This window comes from Tenebrio molitor, chromosome 2 (genome assembly GCF_963966145.1).
Source record: "Tenebrio molitor chromosome 2, icTenMoli1.1, whole genome shotgun sequence".
NCBI classification, from domain to species: domain Eukaryota; kingdom Metazoa; phylum Arthropoda; class Insecta; order Coleoptera; family Tenebrionidae; genus Tenebrio; species Tenebrio molitor.
In genome coordinates this window covers 32089791-32112212 of record NC_091047.1, presented here as the reverse complement: position 1 = coordinate 32112212, position 22422 = coordinate 32089791, and the positions used below count along the sequence as shown (strand labels likewise).

At 38.7% G+C, this 22422-nt stretch overlaps 1 protein-coding gene and 1 long non-coding RNA gene across 2 annotated transcripts; both read left to right on the top strand.

Annotated features, from left to right (window-relative positions):
- Positions 1 to 2963: 2963 nt before the first annotated feature.
- On the top strand, positions 2964 to 4172 carry LOC138123528 (uncharacterized). Its single transcript, XR_011156845.1, has 2 exons — positions 2964 to 3604; positions 3751 to 4172. It is a non-coding gene; the product is annotated as an uncharacterized lncRNA (long non-coding RNA).
- A 6238-nt stretch (positions 4173 to 10410) lies between these two features.
- Positions 10411 to 15136, top strand: LOC138123512 (sperm-specific sodium:proton exchanger-like). The gene is made up of 13 exons (XM_069038270.1): positions 10411 to 10676; positions 10732 to 10963; positions 11015 to 11317; positions 11406 to 12132; positions 12175 to 12360; positions 12417 to 12591; positions 12642 to 13003; positions 13051 to 13544; positions 13587 to 13835; positions 13881 to 14154; positions 14203 to 14451; positions 14509 to 14647; positions 14726 to 15136. The coding sequence occupies exons 1-13, from the start codon at positions 10509 to 10511 to the stop codon at positions 15095 to 15097; spliced, it is 3930 nt and encodes a 1309-aa protein (XP_068894371.1). The 5' UTR covers positions 10411 to 10508; the 3' UTR covers positions 15098 to 15136.
- Positions 15137 to 22422: the final 7286 nt, after the last annotated feature.

The following is a 22422-nucleotide window of genomic DNA, read 5'->3' as shown; positions in this document are numbered from 1 at the left end:
ATCGTCCGTCCTCGGTCTCCACCAGATAGATAGCCGATGCGGAAGACCTGGTGTTCTGGGGGTGGTCGTTGACGTATTCGAAGGGCTCTATCATGTTGTGGTTGCGGCGAACGCCACAGTTGAGGCTGGACTTGGTGTTTTTGGTTGTGATGAGCACCAAGTCCTGCGGGTCGTGGTTGACGTTGTTGAAGAGCTGAGTCCTGTTGTGGCAGCGGCAGTCGGCGCTGATGTCGACGTTCTGCATCAGGAGGTTGTTCTCGTGGTGGCTTTTATTGCGCGTGTTGTGCACCGGGTGTTGATGAGAGTCGTGGTTGACACCGTCGAGGTGTTGGATCGTGTTGTGGGTGTGGTGGTCGTAACTGCTGTTGACGGTCTGATCGGTGAAGTCGCGTCGAGATCACAGCAACGACTTTCGGGAGTTGGCCCGGAACGGGACCTGGTTCTGATGGGAGAGCGGCCGAAAGTGCGAGTTTCCCTTGCTGTGGCGGGTGTTTCTCAGCGGTCGTTTCAGCGGCTGGAAGTTGAAGATCATCGTCGAGTTTCTTACCAGTTCGTTCAGCTGAAACTGCAGGTGCATCTTCTGGTGGCGGTGCTGCAGTTGTCATTTCTCCATGTTCATGCTCGAGTGGAGGTTGTGCACGTTGATAAGATTCTCGGTCGCCGATGGGTTCGATGTCAACTTGGCCAGCTTGTTCGTCGTCTCGAACAGTATGAAGGTCTGGGTCTCGGTCCTCGATGGGTTCTTGAGAGTGGTACAGGTATCCAGTCTTTTGAGGAGGGAATTCCTCTGCTGCGTCGTCAGCTGTCATATCACTGGCAGCATCTTTTTCGTCAAGGTAAGCTCCACCTGGAGCTTGGCGATCAGCTGGTCCTTGGGCTCGTTCTGGGACTGGATCTGGTGGGTGTTGTGGTCGCTGATGGTGGCCCTGGTTTGGCCCACCGGCGAACGGCACGTGTGGCACCACGTCAGCGGGGTGGCGTGGTTGCGGTGGTTCTTACAGACGACTTGGATCGATTACCAGGAAACGGCACGTGGCAATGAACTTCTCCTCCGTGATGTTGGGGAAGATTCGTTTTGCGATACGTCTTTTCCTTGAAAGAAAGCTGTCGGTTGACTCACCGACGGCTTGCCTGGTTCCGTAGTACTGCGCGTGGAGTTCGATCACGATCTCGGGGCCTCCGTACTTGTTCACTACGGCCCTCTTCAAGTATTCGGCTGCTGAACCTCGGAGGCGCGTTGCGATTTTGTCCCGCCACAACGCGGGGTTGGTTGTGGCGAGCCCTTTTTCGCAAAGTTCCAGGAAATTTTGAGGGTCCTCGTGGTCGAGGCCGGAAAATTCTGGGAGCTGGAGCGTCTCCGCTGGTGTGGTGACGAGGAATTGTTCCATGAAGGCCGTGAGAGCATCGACATCCTTCTTGGTGAGGGTCGAAGCCCAGGCTATCAGGTCCTGTTCCTGTTGAGAGCGAGTCTCGACCATGATGATATGTCCGGTATCTCAGGGTAGTCGGTTCTTTTTTCTATCCAGAAAAAACACTCGGGAGCCCCACGTTTGGGAGCCAAAATTGTCACCGGCCCGGCTTTGAGAGAATTCAGTAATGAAGAAATGAAGGTTTTATTTAATTCAATCAACAAAAAAACAAAAGTTGTTAATACAAAAATAGAATAAAACGTTGTATGTACCACGGGCATAATTGACGATTATGGCCCTCGGGAATTTAAAAGCCCTCGTTCCTCGGGCTTTAAACATTCCCTCGTGTCATAATCTCCTGATTATGCCCTTAATACATAAATAACTATTATTTTCTCGGTTACTAATAAGCGCATTCTAACATGTGGCATATCGTTGGATTCAGAAAAATTATCTCTTTCAAAATCGGAATAAAAAATATACCAAGCTATTTGAAAAAACAAAGTTGATTATCATCTCTCCTTGAATTACTTAAAAAAAAAAATTTGTCTATGTTGTGCTTATAGTGCTTTTATAGTTATTTATGGTACAAGTGTGTTCTAAGGGAAATAAGTCACGAGAAAAAACGGGTAAGCCCAAGGCGGTCTAAAGTTACAGGCCACGACACTGGCTGCGTTGCCACATTCTCTGGTAGGCCATTCCATGACCTACGATGTTCCTAAAATTTTGAAACCAATTTGACATTTAAAATAAATTTTGACAAGTCCTTGGTCAAATTCGTCAAACTGAATTAAAAGCGCCTTTTAAGTGTTGCGTACCAAATTGCAACTCAAATTATGCGTCTTCTTCAAATTACGTAGGTACCTGTATTTAAGTTTCCATTAAATGAGGAAACGAACCCAATTTGGAAAGATATTTGCAAAATCGAAAAGTGAAGAAATCGCAAAAGCAGCCATGCTTGTGCTAAACATTTTAGGGGAACAGATATAAATGGGGACAAAATAAAGCGACTTCTACCAAACGCGGTGCCAATAACTTCTAATTACAAAGAAATTACATTTTGGGAAGAAATAATCAAAATTAGTAATGACCCCCACAATCACTTGGGAAAATCTTTTTGGCTTTAAAAAGGAATATTGAGATGAGACTGGGAAGCAAATTACAAGAAATGGGGTGGGATTCAGGCAATGGGGAGAACAAAATTGTTATATTTAAGTTGGAAATGCCCACCTCGCGTTAGTTTATAACCAAACAGTTTCAATAGCCCGGAACACAGCAGGACATCTGAAATATTATCAGTTATGAGCACCGTTATTTTTCTGTCCCCAAGGTGGATTTAAACTGTATATTACAATGCGATAATGCATTTTTAAACTGTCGCAAAATTAGATCACTCATATTTGACAAATGTAAATTCAATGACAGGTTTAGTGGATTTCGAATTTTTTCACCAAATGTTGGTGAAGCAATGTTGCCAGACTGTGGTAGGCCATTCCATAGCACACTGTCTTTGGTCAGTGTCATGGCCTGGTAAATGAAGATCGCCTTGGTAAGCCACAAGCACGCTTTATTTTTACGAGTGACTTATGACCGAGAACACACGAGTTCCATACATAATTTTATCCAACGAATCACTTTAACTATTTCTGTTAACAAATTAATTGAATTGATGCTGCTCATAATTCGAAAATCAAATCATTTTATGAGAAGGCCAAGATTCATGTTGCGATAGAAAATTATTAATTTTGTTGTAAATAGTTACACGAAAGAAAAAATCGAAATGGAAGAAACTGTGTTTGTGCCTTTGGAAATTCAGGCAGAAGCCAAAATTGCCTGCTTAAACTTGTTGCCGATCAAATCAAAAGACGTCTACGAAAAGGAACTGCAGAATTTCAACGCATGGAAACAAGAAAGAGGAGTGTCTGGTATCAACGAGGATGTATTGTATGTATTGGCATATTTCCTCAGCCTCCAGAAAAAATGTGCCAGCTCGTCGATGTGGACGAGTATTCCATGTTGAAAACAACGGTGAAAGTACACAACAATCTGGACATATCAAAATATGAAAAAAAATGAAAGCTTACCTGAAAAGACAATCTAGAACATATAAATCAAAAAAGGCCAAGGTGCTGGAGAAAGAGCACATCGAGGAATTTTTACTAAACGCATCAAACAGCGAACATTTAATGACAAAGGTAATCAAGTTTTAGAAATGCAACTTATTAAATAACAAACATTTTATGAATCAATTGACTTTTGGTGATACCCCCACTGTCAAATTGACAGAAAATAAATTATCACACAAACATAATTTTCAAGGTGCTAATTTTGAATATCTTAGACTGCACTACTGATGGGAATTTTTGGGGCCTGCCGATGTCAAGAGCTAACCAACATGAAAATTAATGACGATGAAGACAAGGGATCCTATCTATGTGTTGCGATACCAGATACTAAAACCAATAAACCCGAACACGGTGGCCGAAGGATACATTTAAGATTCGGTAAATGAGAAAATTAAGACAGCAAGGAAAATTCAAGGAGGACTGGCAGTGTCAGAGCCCACTGGTGTCAAGAGTTTAAATGCAGTTTGTAACGCAACATCTGGAATAACAGCAAATGAAAGCTTCAATTTAGTCAGTCCACAAAGTAATACTCCTAAATCTTTTTCTTTTAATTTTAATATTAATTTTAATTCGAGTTGATAAATTAAGTGTTACTATTTGTATTTATGAATAATAGACTTTTTAAAGCAAACATTTGTCTTCTTTTAGAACTTTTTTATTGTTTATTGATAGTGACTTATGACCTTAACTTACTAGTGGGTTATAATTATAAATCACTAGTGAGTTATAGGGCACTTTACTAGTTTCAAATGATATAAATTATGGTTCAATAACTATTATGAGTTGGATAATAGTAGTTTATTTGAAGAGTTTGTGTGTAAATTGGGCCATTTTAAAACGCGAGTGAAACGAGCGTTTTAAAGGCCCACGAGTGCCAAAAAAAGGCCCAATTTACACACGAACGAGTTGAATACAACGTTTTTTTGTTCGACGAGCCCCTTAAAGGCTCCAAATCGCTTAAAACCTTTAAAATTAGCTTGACGTTTCGTTTTGACAAGTTGTGACATTTAGATATCAAAATCCGTTCACATAGGAAAAATTCTCAAATTCTGACAGTGTCAAACAAAAAAAGTGATTTATTCCAGTTTTTGTTTTATTTAAAGCAAGCCATAAATAACGGAGATATGGCTTGCGACGTTTTTTAGGACGCACCCTGTACACTATTAATTAAAATGAGAAAACGTGTTTAATAATGTGTTTAATCTAGAATTAATGAATAAAAAAACAGTAAGTTAGTAAATAGAAACCACGGCCTCCTAGATTCATAAGAGACTCGTCTCTTATCCGGCCTTCCGCATTCGTAGTTCTAACCATTATTTTTGTTTTATAGGTGCGCCACAATACGGGGCTTATGTGTTGTACTGGTTGCCTGCCTTGCAGGAAATTATTGTTTTATAGACTTGTTTTCAACATAGTTTTAAGGCACACATACATCTGACACTTTTTCAAAGTCTCAAATCAAAAACATGTTTTATGAACGGTAAATTTAATCTCAACAATTTTCTTTTTTTTAAATTTTTTTCTATTTGTCTGTGAGTGCAAGTTACAAAAATTTACAATGACAAGAAGTTCTAATTTTTAAATAAGTGTCTCACTCACATTTTACCACGAACAGGACAATGAATTAGTGGATTTCTCGAAAGATATGAGGCCAAGATATTCTCCAAAACAAAATTTATATTTTCCTTTCGAATGCTTGGTAGAATTTCTACTATTATTGAAATTATTGTAAATTGTATAGTTTGCGAAGGAGAAATTGGAATTTTAGCTTCTTCACTTGCAATGGGTTTAGGATAGATTATAATAATGAATATTTACAATAGTGGTAAGTTTATCTACCTGCTAGTTACTAAAAAGGGATGCCGAATATCGGCAAAATGCAGATTGTTTGTCCCTCCTGGAATGAACTGCTCATAGTAGTAAATCTTCATTATTGTCTATAATCTATAATGTTTAACCTACCCAAAACCCATTGCCAGTGAAGAAGCTAAAATTCCAATTTGTCATTCCCAAACTATACTAGACCCACAAATTGATCATTGCCTTCCTCTATCTTAGTAATAAATTAATTCCAGTAAATGGATTTTCTTTTTCGAATTTGAATCTTGTAAATGTGACAAGCAATAATCACATCCATGGATTGGCTCCGTTATTTTCATAATTACCTAAGTAGCCACATAAAAAAGCTGTTGCCGCCGTCTCAATTTGAAAATTGGTACTTGGCGAATAAGTAAAAGAAGACAATTTTTCTAGTTTTTCCAGAGAACTATCTTGCAAGGTGACTGAAATATTTACATTGGTCCTTAAATTTTGGAATCTTGGTAAAATTTTACTACTTGCATATTCTGGGGTACTCATAATATTACCAGTGTGATCTCTCAGTCCTATCTTCCATGCCGCATTTAAAGTGATATCATTGGGTAGATTATGATAAGAAATGTTAACTTTAAGTCGTGAACTAATGTTTTGGGGAAACGGCGGCTTTAGGGCCATTTGTACTGTATTGGATCCATGGATGTTAGGTGTAGGTAAGTGGCGCGCGTGGGATCATTAATGCAACGGTCAGTTTAACTTAAATGGCGTTTACTCGCTTGAACACATAAGAACAACGAAACTAAATACACTTCTTGGTTTAACGAAAGGTGAATGATAAGATTAACATGGTTAGAACAGTAGGGCCCATATTCACCAACGCCAGTTAAAGTTAATTGAAGGTTAAAATGTTTCGTTACCTTAGTTACCTATTGTTACAACAATGTTTTCGTATATTTTAACCTACAGTTAACTTTAACTGGCGTTGGTGAATATGGGCCTAGATGAGCTTGCTGAAGTGAGATTATGCAGAGTGAAAGAATGTTGGACAAAGGTGTGTGCCACCCACGTGTGAGTCAACCGATTTGCACGGTAGGTGTTAAGTGACTGAAGAATGGCGGGCGCGGATCTCGCCACGAGAAGGTACTGCGCGATTCGACTGCAAGGTGCATTATGGGCAAAACAGTGACCTCACTCGTAAGAGCATAACAATAACCATGGGGGCGAACCAAATGGGTTCAAATCCCAGAACAACTAATATAACATTTTTTCTTTGTTTGTGGCATTTTTTAATGTTTCGACTGCACTTAGTTTTTCAAATTGACAATTTATTTAGATGGACATACTATACGGGGAATTTTCAAAAACAGACCTTTATCGAATGCGACAGGCTGGATAAGAGACGAGTCTCTTATGAATCTAGGAGGCCGTGATAGAAACAATAATTAACGACATTATGGATTTAAAAAATCAACTCTCGTCTTCGAGTTCTTTCTGTTAATTCGAATCGTCATCAGACTCTCCAAGGTGTATAACCAGTGGTTCCACAGTCACTTCAATACGCACATCCAATTCCCACATCCGCTCTTCTTTAGTTTAACCGTATCTCCAACCTTAAATTCCGCATGTTCATCAAAGACATGTTTGTAAATGTTCAAAATCATGTTTTTTTCGAATACGGATAAGGGCTATTTACTTTTTCTTTGAACATAATTTGTTTCCAATAAATGGAATGTCTACGAACGCACCCTAATTGCAGAAGATAGCACAAATAATCATACGGAAGCCGCGCATCGTCGTCTTCAAACAATTAGGCGTAGATCATCCATTTATTTGGAAATTTATAGATGGATTAAAAAAGTACAAAAGAGTCGCGACGTTTATATGAAACAATTAATGACTGGTCAACTTCTTACTCTAAAACTGAACAAAATTCGTGACGCCGACGACAGAATTAAAAAAAATGTGCTTGATTTTGGTGTTAGAACTAATATGGCACCCAATTATCAATTTTACCAATTAAAACTTATTTAAGATTCAAATGTGTTTTTTTTTTCGATGGGCTTGTGGCTATCGTTGCTGTAGGAATAAAGCTTAGATTATAGTGACCGGAACGCTTCCGTATCCCGAACCGTGCCCTTCCCCGCAATCGCAACGTCCCCGCAAAAATACGTTGCTAGTTATAGTGACCCGTAACGTTGCCGTACCCCTAAGGTATTGACAGATTTCATGTTAAATATTGTAGGTTATGCTATTCCAATTCGTATTTTGTTGAGAAGCCAGAGAGATCCCAGAAGACATAAAGTAATACTAATAATAATTTATGTAATACCTATTTAATACCAGTAAATATTTGACAGATTTAGCAAAGCAAATAAAAATGTTGGGAAGTGAAAAACTTCCAGGAACAGATATAGAATTGCCGTATGTCATTGTTGCTGATGAGGCGTTCCCACTAAAATGTTATATTCAGTAGATAGGGTCCTTCCTATTTCGTCCCATGCCTGTTCTCGCATAAAGTCCATTCAAAAAACATTTGGACTGTCAAAATCAAAATTGCAGTTGTTAGGTTGGTTAAATCACTAGTTATTTTCATATTGCCCGGTTGATATCTATTATTTTTTTGATTTTTCAAACTATTCATTTGTTTAAATAGACATTGTCAAATAAATTGCAAAATTATTTAAGTGCATTTTGTAAAAAGTTTAAAATGGAAAGTTCAAACGAACTGTGGTGGTTCTATTGGCGCGAGAGAAAAGGGCCATAACAAATTATTATATTATAAAGCCATCCCTTCAACAAAAAACGTTTCTGATTTTAACCCAACTGTGGAGAAACAACATCTTTTCATTGTGGAAATGAAAACCTAATTAAAGCTGATTGGATCCCTAAATCCTAGGGAGTAATCCATTTTTGACACGAGAGTATGACAAATTCTAAATTAGGTACAAAATATAGTTTAGTTTAGTGATATAAGTGAGAAAAGTAAGATTTTATTTTGAGAGAAGGCAAGATTTCGGAACGAGCGCAACTAGATTAATCAATGTGCCCAGGTTTGGTTGTTCTATAAAAGTTAAAAAAAAACGTAAATAATATAAGATAAGAGATTCTAACAATATTGCCACAATTTTACCACGACTCATGTTAAATTAAAGTAACCTGCTTTTTTAGTTATTTGTTATAGCCACAAATATACCTCGTGGCAATAAAATTATTTTTTGGTTCAACACTGTCAGAATTTGAGAATTTTCTCCTTTGTGAATGGATTTTGATAAATGTCACAACTTGTCAAAACGAAACGTCAAGCTAATTTTAAAGATTTTAAGCGATTTGGAGCTTTTAAGAGGCTCGTCGAACCAAAAAACGTTGTATTCAACTCGTTCGTGTGTAAATTGGGCCTTTTTTTGGCACTCGTGGTTAACTCGTGCCAAAAAAGGCCCAATTTACGCGCGAACTCATTAAATAAACTACTATTTTTGTTCGACACTCTCAGAATTTGAGAATTTTCTTCTGTGTGAACGGATTTTGATAAATTTGACAACTTGTCAAAACGAAACGTCAAGCTAATTTTAAAGATTTTTAGCGATATGGAACCTTTAAGGGGCTCGTCGAACAAAAAAACGTTGTATTAAACTCGTTCTTGTGTAATTTTGGCTTTTTATGGCACTCGTGGACCTTTAAAACTCTCGTTTCACTCGAGTTTTAAACTGGTCCACTCATGCCAAAAAAAGCCAAAATTACACACGAACTCGTGGACCTTTAAAACTATCGTTTCACTCGAGTTTTAAACTGGTCCACTCATGCCAAAAAAAGCCAAAATTACACACGAACTCGTTAAATAAATAACTAATAGGTTACTGGTTACTAGGTTAGAAATTTTGACGGGAATTTCCGATGTCAAACAGTTTACCCTTTGTTTCTTTAACAACTGTCGGGCTGTGGGCTGTGCTGTCGGCACCATAGGACAGATTACTCATTATATGCCATAGGCACTGCCACTCCACTCTCACATTCTGCATTCTGATTGGCTATTTGTTACAGCTCAAGGCCATTTTCGTAGGTACCCGTCCCATATAAGATAAATGTTGGCGAACTTTCATACGGTAACAATACGATGCGGCACGGTCTGCGGCCACTATAATAGCTTTCATTGCCTGGCACAGAGTTTAACTTTACGGTACGGAAAGCGGATGCGGCTACGGTTCTGTTGCGTTCAAAAAGTTGGCGAAATTTCGTACGGTAACAATACGATGCGGCACGGTCTGCGGTCACTATAATAGCTTTCATTGCCTGGCACAGAGTTTAACTTTACGGTACGGAAAGCGGATGCGGCTACGGTTCTGTTGCGTTCAAAAAGTTGGCGAAATTTCGTACGGTAACAATACGATGCGGCACGGTCTGCGGTCACTATAATAGCTTTCATTGCCTGGCACAGAGTTTAACTTTACGGTACGGAAAGCGGATCCGGCTACGGTTCTGTTATGTTCACTATAATCCAGGCTTAAGATTGCACTAAAATAAACAAATATCGAATTTGTACAAGAAGTCATCAGTACTTAATTCTCAAAAATGTCTTCAAACAGCGATATGGAAGTACCCTCCGATATTCAAGAATCCGCCAATGCTGCTATCGGTAGTTTAATCCCGGAAGAGTCTAGAATAAGATACGCTGTAGTCTATAAGAAGTTTAAAGACTGGTGCGAACCATCAACGAAAAGGTTCTGCTAGCATAATTTCAGATCTTAAAAACACTGAAAGCATCTACATCTACAAATTTACGAATTGTGTTTGTAATAATTTCGTTTCAAACGTTTATAAATCTTAAAATAATGTACCTTGACTTATCATCATTAATTAATTATTCAGTTAATTGTATGCATGCTTTAAAACATGACCAATTATGTAAACTCTTTACGTAACTACTTTACATTACTGTCTTACTTGACAGTTATGAAAAATGTGACGTCTCTTAACGTCAGAAATTGAGCTAAAATTTGATTCTTCAAAACAGAATTAGATTTCATTTACATCAAATATTTGACTTGACATTATTATTAAAAGATTGTAGTGATCTTAGAAAAAGAAAAACAAAATTTATTTAATCTACACTTTTACATCTGGAGAAGTGAAATCACTACATCATATACTTAGAATTGTAAAAATGTGTACGTTCAAGTTGTTGACAATTTTAATCTTGATCCAGGAGATAAATTGCGGTAACGATACCGACACTCTAACAGATTATGGTCAACATTTTCCCCCCTACATGGGGCTGATGATCATTTTCAGTGGTATTGTGATATCTTGTGTTATACGAAGTGTCCTTACGGTAAGTAAAGCAATAATTCCTATTTTTAAACGACATGAAATTCGAAATTTTCCAGAAATACAGTGTGCAACTTCCTTCTGCTGTGTTGATCTCTTTTCTTGGAGTAATTTGGGGGATATCTTGTTTATACTGCAATATCCTTGAGAAAGCCACCGACTACATGCTCGTATCTGCAGACGACATGGTGTACGTTTATCTTCCAATTACAACTTTCAGCATTTCATTCTGTCTGGACATTCACATTTTCTTAAAAACTCTTCCGCAAATCCTGGTTATGGCCATACCCGGTACCGTTGTGTTCTCTTAAGCGAAAACATTGCAAGAACGATCTCTTTCAGTGTCATTCATCAGCGCTTCTGTGTTTGGGGTGACAATGAGACTGATAATCGATCCGACGTGGGCCATTTTAATAGGTTTAATTTTCGGGATAAACCTCGCGCCCATCTACCCCACTCCTGTGATCTACTTGCTGAAGCAGCAGTCGACACGGACTCGCCATCTTGGCGTCCTCTTAGAGGGCGAAGGCCTCATCAGTACTATTCTTGCTTTCGGCATCACTAAGCTCATGTTTTCATATATAGTGGGAATGGTGATCCATTGGCATCAGTTCTGTTTGTTGGCTTTACGTTTATTAGGCCTGGGTGAGTAAAGGAAGTTGTGGTCTTGCTTCTAAAGGCATTCAGTTGTGGAGGTCAATGATTACGACGGTAATAAGGGCTTCTTTGTTAGGTCTACTCATGGGCTATGGTGCCGGTTACATCGGCAAGATCCTGCTCCGAAAAATGTCCACAGATCGCCTTACTATCCTAGTGATGTGCTTCGGGATTCCGTTGTTTACGTACGCCATTTCGGAGGCTTACATCTCCGGATACGGAGTGATGTCGGTCCTGATGGTTGGGATCATGATGGGATTAGAACGAACGTCACTACCTCAAGACATCGACAAGTTCCTAACAAACATGTGGAAAGTGGTTGGCGTCCTCATGGATATAGTTGTCATTTTGTGGGCGGCCATATTTATGGCAATACATTCGATACCTCTCCTGAATTGGACAGACGGCGTACTGATCTTGGTCACTTATTTGATGTATTACCTGATCCGTTTCGTGTGTTTCCTTCTCTTCTCGCCTATTTTGAGCAGACTAGGCTACGGTATGAACCTGAAGAACATGATAGTGTGCGTGTGTGCCGGACTGAAGGGTCCTTTCAGTTTAATACTCGGGGTCCATTTAATTAATGTGAGAAGCGAAAATCATCCGGTGGCTAGAAAGTTTATGTGTCATTACTTCTGCGTTTACGTCTTGGCGCTCCTAATTAATGGATCTTTCTTGCGAACGGTGCTAAATTTCATGGGGCTGACGAAGATCTCCATGGCGAGGCAAGTCAATATGAATAACTGCATGAAACATATTTTCAACAAACGAGAGAGAACTATAGCAATACTTAAGATGGACAGGTGAGTGTTAGCTTTTTGGGCAAAATGACTGACACGAAACAGGTTCTTGGCCGACACGAATTGGGCAACTGTCATTGCCGCCACTACCATCAAGCACCCATACAAGATCGGTTTAGAAGCGGAGGACGACGACGGTTTCTTCATGGGATACCGGTTTTCGTATTGTCCAGATTGTAAAAAAGAGATAGCTCCAGAACCGACAGCCAAGGAGATGAAAGAAATGACCAGGTTTTGGACTAGAAACTTTTCAAAAGCTGTTAGACTCGATCGTTCTTGTCTTCCAGAGAGGCCAAGATGAGGGTGCTCAAGGCGAAGAAGATGTCCTATTCGAGACAATACGAGAACGGAATGATGTCCAAAGAAGCCATACGTATCTTAAGTCAAGCGGTCGAACTGGCGATGGATACAGACGAAGCCACAATCGCACTCGAAGGCCTTCAGAAGAAATTCAACGAAGAGGTTTGTTTCCCCGGCTGTGCACCAAACAAGACGACTCATTCGTTTTGAAGGGTTGGTTGAGCGGCTTTATCAGGAAGCGTGTCAAGACTTTATCCCATGATCATAAAATTTTGGGCAGACCACCTCAGGAGTACTGGAGGCGACTTTGTTATCACGTTGTCCAGAGCAATGCTTTTGAACGTTACTTTTTCGTCGTGACCATCTTAAACGCGATTTTTGTCGGAATCGACCAGTACTACCATCCTTCCTTCAAACCCGATGCAGCAAAACCACCGCACGACATTTCTTTGCATTATGTAATTGTAGCGACGGATTTATTTTTCTGCATCCATTACATCGGGGAATTTGTGATGAAGATTTTGGCCAACTCTTGGCTGCACATTTGGCCGGACGGATTTCGCAAATATTTCAAGTGAGCAAAGATTATAACCGTTACTTTCGCTCGACGGTTCGTTTCAGATCTGGATGGAACATAGTAGACTTCTTTGCAATGATAGCGGTAATACTAGACACTATTTACCACATCCATGACTTGACAACTCCCTATCACAACGTAGACGTGGGCTCGATGCTCATCATCCGACAAATCATGGACGTTTTGCGCCTCGTGCGATTCGTGAGATTCCTTCGTTACCTCCGTGTTTTTTATCCGAAACTGATCAAATACTTAGATTCTTTGATAGATAAAAAAATGGCATTTACGTACGAACTAGGTAAGAGTTACGCAGTAGGAGAGACCGAAGTCTTGGAAATGCTTCCTTACATGATCGACAACAAGAAAATCAAAGAGGAGGTGAAGTACAAGATCGAGACGGACCGAGTGACGGTCACAAAACTACTGGGAATGGTCCAGAAAGAGAAGCCTTGGATTGCGATCACTGTCAAGACTATTCAAGCCATCCGCACGATACTCAACAGCATGAGAGAGGCGATAGATCAGTTGAGATCTTCAGGTTAGTACATTTGGCAGCGTTACGAAAAATAACGATTCACAGGTTGGGTCGACACTTACGAACAAGAGAAGTTGATGGCTTCGCTGACCGAGTTGTACAAGAAGGTCAACTCGATAACGGCGGTACAACCGAGTCCTCCTAAAGTGATTTTCAAAGAGGTGGCGTGGATGGCTGACGATGAAGTCGTGATCGACTTTCTTTTTGAGAATGTGACCGTGAAGAAGTTTGAACCAGGGGATGTCGTTTTCGGCTTGGGAAACGTCGCCGATGGTATCTACATCGTAGTCACAGGTTTCCCAAATCACGACCTCATAACCTCATAATAACTTTCCAAAGGACTTTTCATGATAAAATACACTCCGGATACGAACGTCCTTGAAAGTCTGCACGACTACGGCCGCTTGCCCATCGCTGACTATCTCTCTTGTACCCAATACGAAGAATCTGTAGTGGATTACATAGTTTCGGGGAACTGCATTGGAGAATTGAGTACTCTGACTGGGAGGCCCTACAATTCTATCATCACAGCGGACGCACACAGTCAGGTGTATGTCTTGAGCAACGGAGTCATTAGAAGAGCCATGGAGTTAAATTCCGATCCGATTATAGGGTCAGTACTTCCCGTTCTTGAAATACGCATTATACAACTTGTTGACAGGCTCGAGTGCAGAATTTGGAAAGAGGTGAGCATCAAGATCGCGATACCTCTTCTGATGTCCGTTCCGGCGTATCAAGCTTTTTCCCAAGACCAGATCAAGTACGCTCTAGAACGAGCCTTTATGCCCAACCTATCCAACTACAAAATTTTTGCGGTGACTGAAATGATCCAAGATGTGATATTGATTGACGGTGTGGCTGCAGACTTTAATACCAGAGAACTGTTCGTAGCTCCTTGTTGTATTCCCAGGTTCAACAATTCACCTACTTTTAATTCTAAACCTAACACTTTGGATGGTGTTCGCAGAACGGTTCAAAAACTAATTCTCCCCACGAGCAGCCTGATGAACCTCGCGATTGACGTCATAACTAAACTGTTAATTATTCCTGAGAAGGATGTCGATGAGTACGATGTGATGATGCTTGCAGAAGAGACATGCGAACTGGTAAACAATCAGTCTTTTTTTTCTTCATTTTGTCCATTTTGTCTTCCTTTTTCTTTTCTTCACTCTGCATTTCTTTAGGTTGCTACCGGATCATCTTCCAGGTGCCTTCAGCATGTGGTGCAACAACGCCGTTCTAGAAATCGCCGCCGAAATCGAATGAGGAAAATGACGAGCAGCACGAGTAGAGCTTCCAGACCTGGTGCTGCTTCTGCTGCTTCGAAAGCAGGTTCTAACATAAGCGACTGGCAATCGCCGAGTACAGATACGACGGGGTCAATGGTGTATTTCAAAGGAAACGTTTCTGACGCCACCAGCCTCTTCATGGGAGATTCAGAAGAGGAAGAGAAACGTGCGTTTGATTACCAGGATTTCAGGCACAGAGCTGACTCCAAGCAAAAAACAGACTCAAAACACAAGACCGACACCCAAAGCAAACATTTTGATTTGTAAATTTGTTGTTAAGAATTAAAAGTTACTATTTTTGTTCGATACTGTCAGAATTTGAGAATTTTCTCATGTGTGAACGGATTTTGATAAATGTCACAATTTGTCAAACGAAACGTCAAGCTAATTTTAAAGATTTTAAGCGATCTGGGGGTCAATTTTTCACTCCTCGTTATTTACAAACTCATACGTTATTAAGCGAAGACGAATGAAATCTGAAAATGTCGAATTTTTCATTCTTCGTTAATTAACGTATTCGTTAAAAATTAATCGTTTTACAGCGAGCGGGTATGTCACTAGTGAAACGAGTAGCGCATCAATAACGTGTGAATGTAAATACTGTCACTTTCTCACTTTATAAATCGATATGGAAGAATTAATGAACCTTATAGTACTCCAAAATTTAGAAGAACTAGAACAACGGCAACTTTTCAATAATAGGCGAAACGCTAGAAATCCGTTTGATTTAAGCGAAACACAGTTCATAAATATGTTTCGATTATCCAAAATTCTGAGCCGATATCTAATTAATATTTTAGGACCTCTAATGCGACCTAAACTCCGCCCAACTGATTTAGATATCCAAACCAAAGTAAGTAAACTATCAACTTGTAGTGACCCAGTTTAAAAATTTAAATTTAAATTTCCGGTATCGCCACAACAGCACGCCAAATGTGAAGGTACTAGCGGCTAGACTAGGAACTAAGGGCTCTGCGAGCGGAAATATAGCGGGGGTTGAAGCGGGCTCTCGCGCGGTGGTCGAAGGGGGTAGGTCACTTTTATTTAGTTTTTCGAAACGAACACACCTTGCGAAGAGCGATCCAAGTTTCTCAAATTTGTAAGTTAAATCCGAACCAATTACACTACCGTCCCGAGTAGATATTTTGTGTCCCCGTGAAGAATCCGGCAGTTTCTTTTTATCCACACGGGTAATTATTTATCTCACGTTCGTTGTCCGTTGTTTTTTTCTTGGGACCAGGACCACGTGGTAAGGGTATGTTGTAGATTTCATTTTGTTGCATGCTGTTTCCCTAAGAAGCGCCCATTTGTTAATTTTAAGCGTTATCTTTCTCCCGGGAGGTTCATTTTTTTAGCAATCTGGTAATTTCAAAAATTCGGAGCCGTCGTCCGAACCGCGTGCGTCCATTTTGTTTTTCTTTTCCACTAACATTTTCTAACGGCACTCGACCCGCCATTTTCTTTTTGTTTAATATTGCCAGCGAGTATGGTATTCCTTTTTAAAGCGTTTTATTTTATCGTTATTTAACCTCGCGTTTTGTTCTCTTTTATTTCCTCATTGTTTAATGTGCGTTTTGTTTTGCTTATGTTATCATTGTTTAATGTTGCGTTTTGTTTTGCTTATTTTATCATTGTTTAATGTTGCGCTCTGTTTTGCTGGATTTCCTCATCATTGAATGTTACTCTTTGTTTGATTGAATTAAACTCGGTTTTTGTTTTTCTTTGTGTTGTTGCTAGATTTCGGAAAAGTTAAAGTTAAAATGTTGTAAGTACGATCACATGGGGGCTAAGTGACATTCAGGAGGTCGGAGGGGTTGTTAGTCAAATTTCCGTGGGGGCGACGGTTATGTAGGACCGTATAACGGAGGTGGAACAAGTTCTGCTGTATGCGACTCTGAGAAGCTGACGTGAAGCCCCCGTCGCAGTTATAGGGATCTCGGGAGTTTGTCCGGAAACGGTTGGTTGGGGAAGGTGGAACAAGTTCTGCTGTATGCGACTAGGGAAGCTCATCGTACAACCCCGAACGCTTATATCACTCGGAATTGGTCGGTACACAGTAGCCCGACACGCGATACTCCGAGTACTTATAAATGTCGCTGCTTTCAAGACGATTCAGATTATTCTTCTGAGTCCCCTCGCGGCCGAAAGTTTGTTACCTCCAGATCTAAGCTCCCGTCGGCGTACCTTGACCGCGTAGTTCCAAATTAAACATTGTTTTGTCATTAATCGAATTGTAAAATATGAGTAATACCTGGGATACGGTTTTTGAAGAGGGTTTTTCATCCGTCCCTGTCTGTAATAACTGCACCATAATTTGTTTACTTGTTTTTCAAGCTTTAACTGTCATTTTGGCTGTCATGTGCCCGTTTTTCTGTTATTTTAAATATTGTTGCATTCATTTTGTCGTTTATCTTTGTGATGTACTAAACTAATTAATTTCTTGTACTTCGTTAAACTTCATTGCTGTCCTTTGTATTCGTTTCAATTTCTTTTCATCAAGGTTATTACAGGCATTTTTAATAAAAGGTATTTTGCGTCCCTCACATGTGTGTTTTATTTGCGGCACTCTTCCAACTGGAACCCTCATCGTTTGCATTCCGAACCTTTTTCCGCCAAAAGAAAGTCACAACGTAGGGCTCCTCCGATTCGATGACGATCACGACCACATTTGTTACCGTTTTGCGCAGGTTCAAATATTTGGCGGAAAAAGTAATGTATTCAAATCATTACAAACTTAATTTGTGCCTCTCGTAACTCAAAATTTTTCTTGTATTTATATACATAGATATTAGTTGCTCTACGATTTTTTGCATCTGGAAGTTATCAACTAGATATTGCAAGCAATAAATATCTCGATGTAAGTCAATCAACAGTGAGTCGATGCTTAACTGAAGTTACAGAAGCACTATTGCATCCAACAGTTTTTAATGAATGGGTTAAATTTCCTCAGAATTTTCAAGAATTAAATTATGTCAGGACAAATTTCTATCAACAACACAGATTTCCTGGTGTAATTGGTTGCATCGACTGTACACATGTTGCAATTTTTCTACCAACAGTAGATGATCCAGAATACCCTGAACATCTTTATGTGAAATGTACAATGTACAATTGACATGCGACGCCAATTTAAAAATTCTTAATGTAGATGCAAAATACCCAGGTAGTACGAATGATGCTTTTATATGGAGTAGATCTAATGTACAAACATTTTTACAAGAATTGCATTAAAGAGGCCATAAGAATTATTTCTTATTAGGTGACTCCGGCTATCCATTGAGGACGTGGTTATTAACACCACTTGAAGAACAACCAGTTGTAAATACTCCAGAATATAAGTACAATAAAGCACATAAAAATACCAGGGCAAAAATTGAAAGTTGCAATGGTTTACTTAAAGCCAGATTTAGATGTTTGTTAAAACACCGAGTTTTACATTACAAGCCCATAGTTGCATGCAAGATAATAAATTCGTGTGTTGTTCTACATAACATGTGCATTGAACACAATGTCCCTGAACCTGATGCTGAGGATGATGGAATTGAAGTGGATTTTGGCATATATGAGAATGTCGTACTTGACGAAAATGCAAACCTAGAGGAACACGCATTCAGAAGAGTTAAAGAATTAGCAGATGGGAGAAGAACTAGAATGGGAGTTATTGCAAAATTTAGGAGGCAGCAATAATAATTTATTTGTAACATTTATAACAACAATTTAGTTTTGTAACATGATATTAACTATGGTATACACAGCACTTCCGATTTTTCTTCAGCTGTAACACTTCTTCAGCAGAAATTTGCGCTTGTAATATCTCTCTTTCAGATCTTTTTTTTTCCAAATTTTTTTTAAACGAAGTTGCAGTGGCAACATTTATTAAATTTTGAATTTTTTTTGATTTTTTTTTTCAAAGGAACAGTGGTAGGTAACTCTAATTGATCTGGTACTACCTCATGAGTATTATCTACTGATTCTGGCAGATTTGTTGCAGTATGCTCAGTCTCTGTTATGTCCATCTCTTCCCCAAAATCAAAAGCGGTGGTAGATTCCTCCACGTTGTGTCCTTCGACCGAAACGGTTTTTATGATGTCTAAAATGTCTTCCTCAATGTTAGACAATTGTTCCTCCTGTCTTATTCGCTTTTAGTTTATTACTGCTGATTTTAGTTTTAGTTCGCGATCGCAAATCTTGCCAAGTCTACAATATTTTTTTGCTGGTTGTATTAGCTTTTTTAAACTAGACATTAAATTACCTTTCTCCACATTTTCCATTCTTTCTCAGCACCTCCCATGCTGTTCAATGTGTCTGATATTTTTTTCCACTCTCGTTCGGCGTCTTTTTGGGTAAATGATGCACTGAATTTACCGCTCACCAACGATGGAAGCTGTTTTACATTTTCGACTAATATCTTTTTTTGTTTGTCGCTGATTTTAGCTCCGCGTACACTAGTTATTTTGCTAGAATTCACGTTTAGTATGACAGTACTAATCACTTTTATCGACTAATGTCAGAAAAAGCTGCGCTGCCAAATGTGGCAATCGCTACTTAGCGAGCGGTAATATAATTATGTCATAGCGAAAACAGCCAAAAATTGTGAATTGCAAAAGTCATCGTTATAAACTCGTTCGTGAAAATGCGTGTGCGCTATGTAACGAATGATCTCAAAAATTGATCCCCTGGAACCTTTAGGGGCTCGTCGAACAAAGATAGTTATTTTTGCAATGCACACGTACCTATTGCTTAGCAATTAGACGAGAAAAATTGGCACAATAAAACCACGACGGCCGTAGGCCGGAGTTGATTTTATCGTGCCAATTTTTCGAGTCTAATTGTCACCCGTTCACGATTGTTTTAAACACGCAGCAGGCCAGGATATTTTTTTGTTAGATTGGCGTCACGTCCTGTCATATGACGTTTCGTTTTTAAATATTCGCACTATTGTTATAAATTAATTAATTATTATATAATTAATTAATTATTAATAATGAATTAAATAATGAATTATGAAGTATGCCATGCCTATGACAACATCATCTAATTTTTCTCTTGACGAAAATGATAGTTTTTTTGAATTTAAATATCCTCAAGACTCAAGATTTCGTTTACGAACTACCCACTGGAAATTAGTGATAAAGATTTAACCGACGCAGGTCCTTCGAACGTTAATATAAATCTTGACGAAAAATTCGGAAATGTCAAGAAATGTCAAAATACAATTTATGAAGATAAATTAGTTTTTCAATGTGAAGAGTGCAACAGGAACTTTAAAAATGAAAAGGGTCTTAAAATTCATAGAACAAGAATCCATGGACTAATGGGACAATCTTTTTTGTGTGAATCATTTTCCTCAAAAATTGATAAAACAAGAAGGAAAAATGAAACAATCCATCAATCTCTACCTACTTCCATGGACTATGAGAAACAATCCGGATCACAAGATAGTCAACCTGATGGATCTCAACGATTACGTTGTACTCTATGTCCTGGAAAATCATTTAAGGATAACAACAGATTGAAAATTCACGTAGATAAGTATCATGTCGATAATAATCTATCAACTTTTTCTACTTCTTCTTCAACCGATTCAATAACAAAATTGCTAATTAATTTGAAACTTCAGTTACCAACTATTAGAAGAATTCCAAAAGCTTGCAGACATTTAGCTGCAGATAAATTAAGTTCCATTATTAATAATTGTCTTTCGACCAAATCATTATCATCCTTTGAGAATCTTTTGCTTTTTTCGTATAGAGCTTTCAATGTAGCAGAGAAATCTGATAAGTCGTTGAATAAGCATATAAAAGAAAATCTTTCTAATTTTGAAGTACCTCAAATACGAACTGGTTCTAAGAAACGTACAAATTTATCATTAGCTAAGAAAGTAGAAGCAAAAGTAGCCGATTTTGATATCAGAGGAGCTGTTAAATTATTGTCCTCGGATGACTCATTAGCTTCATTCAACGAAGATGTTGCTGAAGAACTTAAAAAAAAACATCCTTCACCATCTCGCGAACTTTTTTTTCCCAGACCCTTTCAAACCAGGAGACATTAGTTTAATAGTCAATGAGCAAAACGTTCGAGAAGCTATCAATTCATTTCCTGCCGGTTCTTCACCAGGTTTAGATGGCATGAGACCACAATACTTGAAAGATATCATATCTTTGTCAGCGGGTGAAGCAGGTCAGAAGGCACTAAGAGCTTTAACCAAACTGTGCAATTTTTTATTATCTGGGCAACTTCCTTCAGAAATCTGCCATTTATTGTATGGTGCGTCTTTATGTGCCCTTAACAAAAAAGATGGAGGAATTAGACCGATCGCTATCGGAAACTGTTTGCGAAGATTGACCTCAAAGCTAGCCTGTTTTCAAAGTCGAAATATTGTAAATTCGTATTTATCTCCACACCAACTTGGAGTTGCAACTAAACTAGGATGCGAAGCAGCAATTCATACCACACGAACCTTTGTTAATAACGATCAAAACCGTGGCAAAGTTCTTCTTAAATTAGATTTCAAAAATGCCTTTAACTCAGTCGAACGGGATTGTATTCTGAAAGAAGTCCAATGTCATACCCCACTTCTGTACCCTTATCTTTATCAATGCTATAGAAATCCTTCAACTTTATTTTTCGGTAATCATTTAATTTCTTCTTCTGTTGGAGCTCAGCAAGGAGATCCCTGCGGTCCCATGATTTTTAGTCTTGCCATTCAACCAATTATTTTATCTTTGGATTCTCAAATGAATATATGGTATTTAGATGATGGAACCTTAGCGGATTACCCAGAAGTAGTTTTATCCGACTTTAAGAAAGTTATAAATTTATCTCAGGAAGTTGGCCTTGAATTAAACTTTAACAAATGCGAGATCTTTTGCTGTTCTGGAGACACAGATTTAAAAGTCATAAAGGAATTTCAAAATTTAGCACCAAGCATTAAAATCTGTGACCGAGAAAGTTTATCTCTTTTAGGCTCTCCAATCTTTGACCAAGGTTTCAAAAACACCGTCGAAAAAACTATAATTACAGTTGAAAATCTTTTAAACAAAGCTGAACTCCTTAACAGACACGTGGCTTATACTTTAATCAAAAACTGTCTTTTCATACCAAAATTTAATTTTTTATTAAGAACAACTCCATTTTGGAAATTTTCTAATTATGTTAATTCAATTGATTCTTCTTTAAAGTCTTGTTTAGAGAGAATACTTAATTTACGTTTAACTGATTTACAATGGCGTCAGTCCACTTTACCGATTAGATTTGGTGGTCTGGGAATTCGTCGCATTTCCGATATTTGCCTCCCTGCTTTCCTATCTTCAATTAATGGGGTTAAAAAGCTTGTTTCTTTATTACTAAACTCAAAGGATAATGAGCTTAATATTCACCATTATGATGAAGCTTTAGCAGCCTGGGGTGTAGCAAATGAGAACGAAATACCAACAATTCCACAATTTCAGAAGAATTGGGATAATATTAATATCAAAGGAATAATTGCCAATGACTTAATCTTTAATTCACCTAGAGACTTGGCTCGTTTTAAAGCTTTGCAATGCAGAGAATCAGGATCTTGGTTACATGCATACATCATTTCGTCAAAC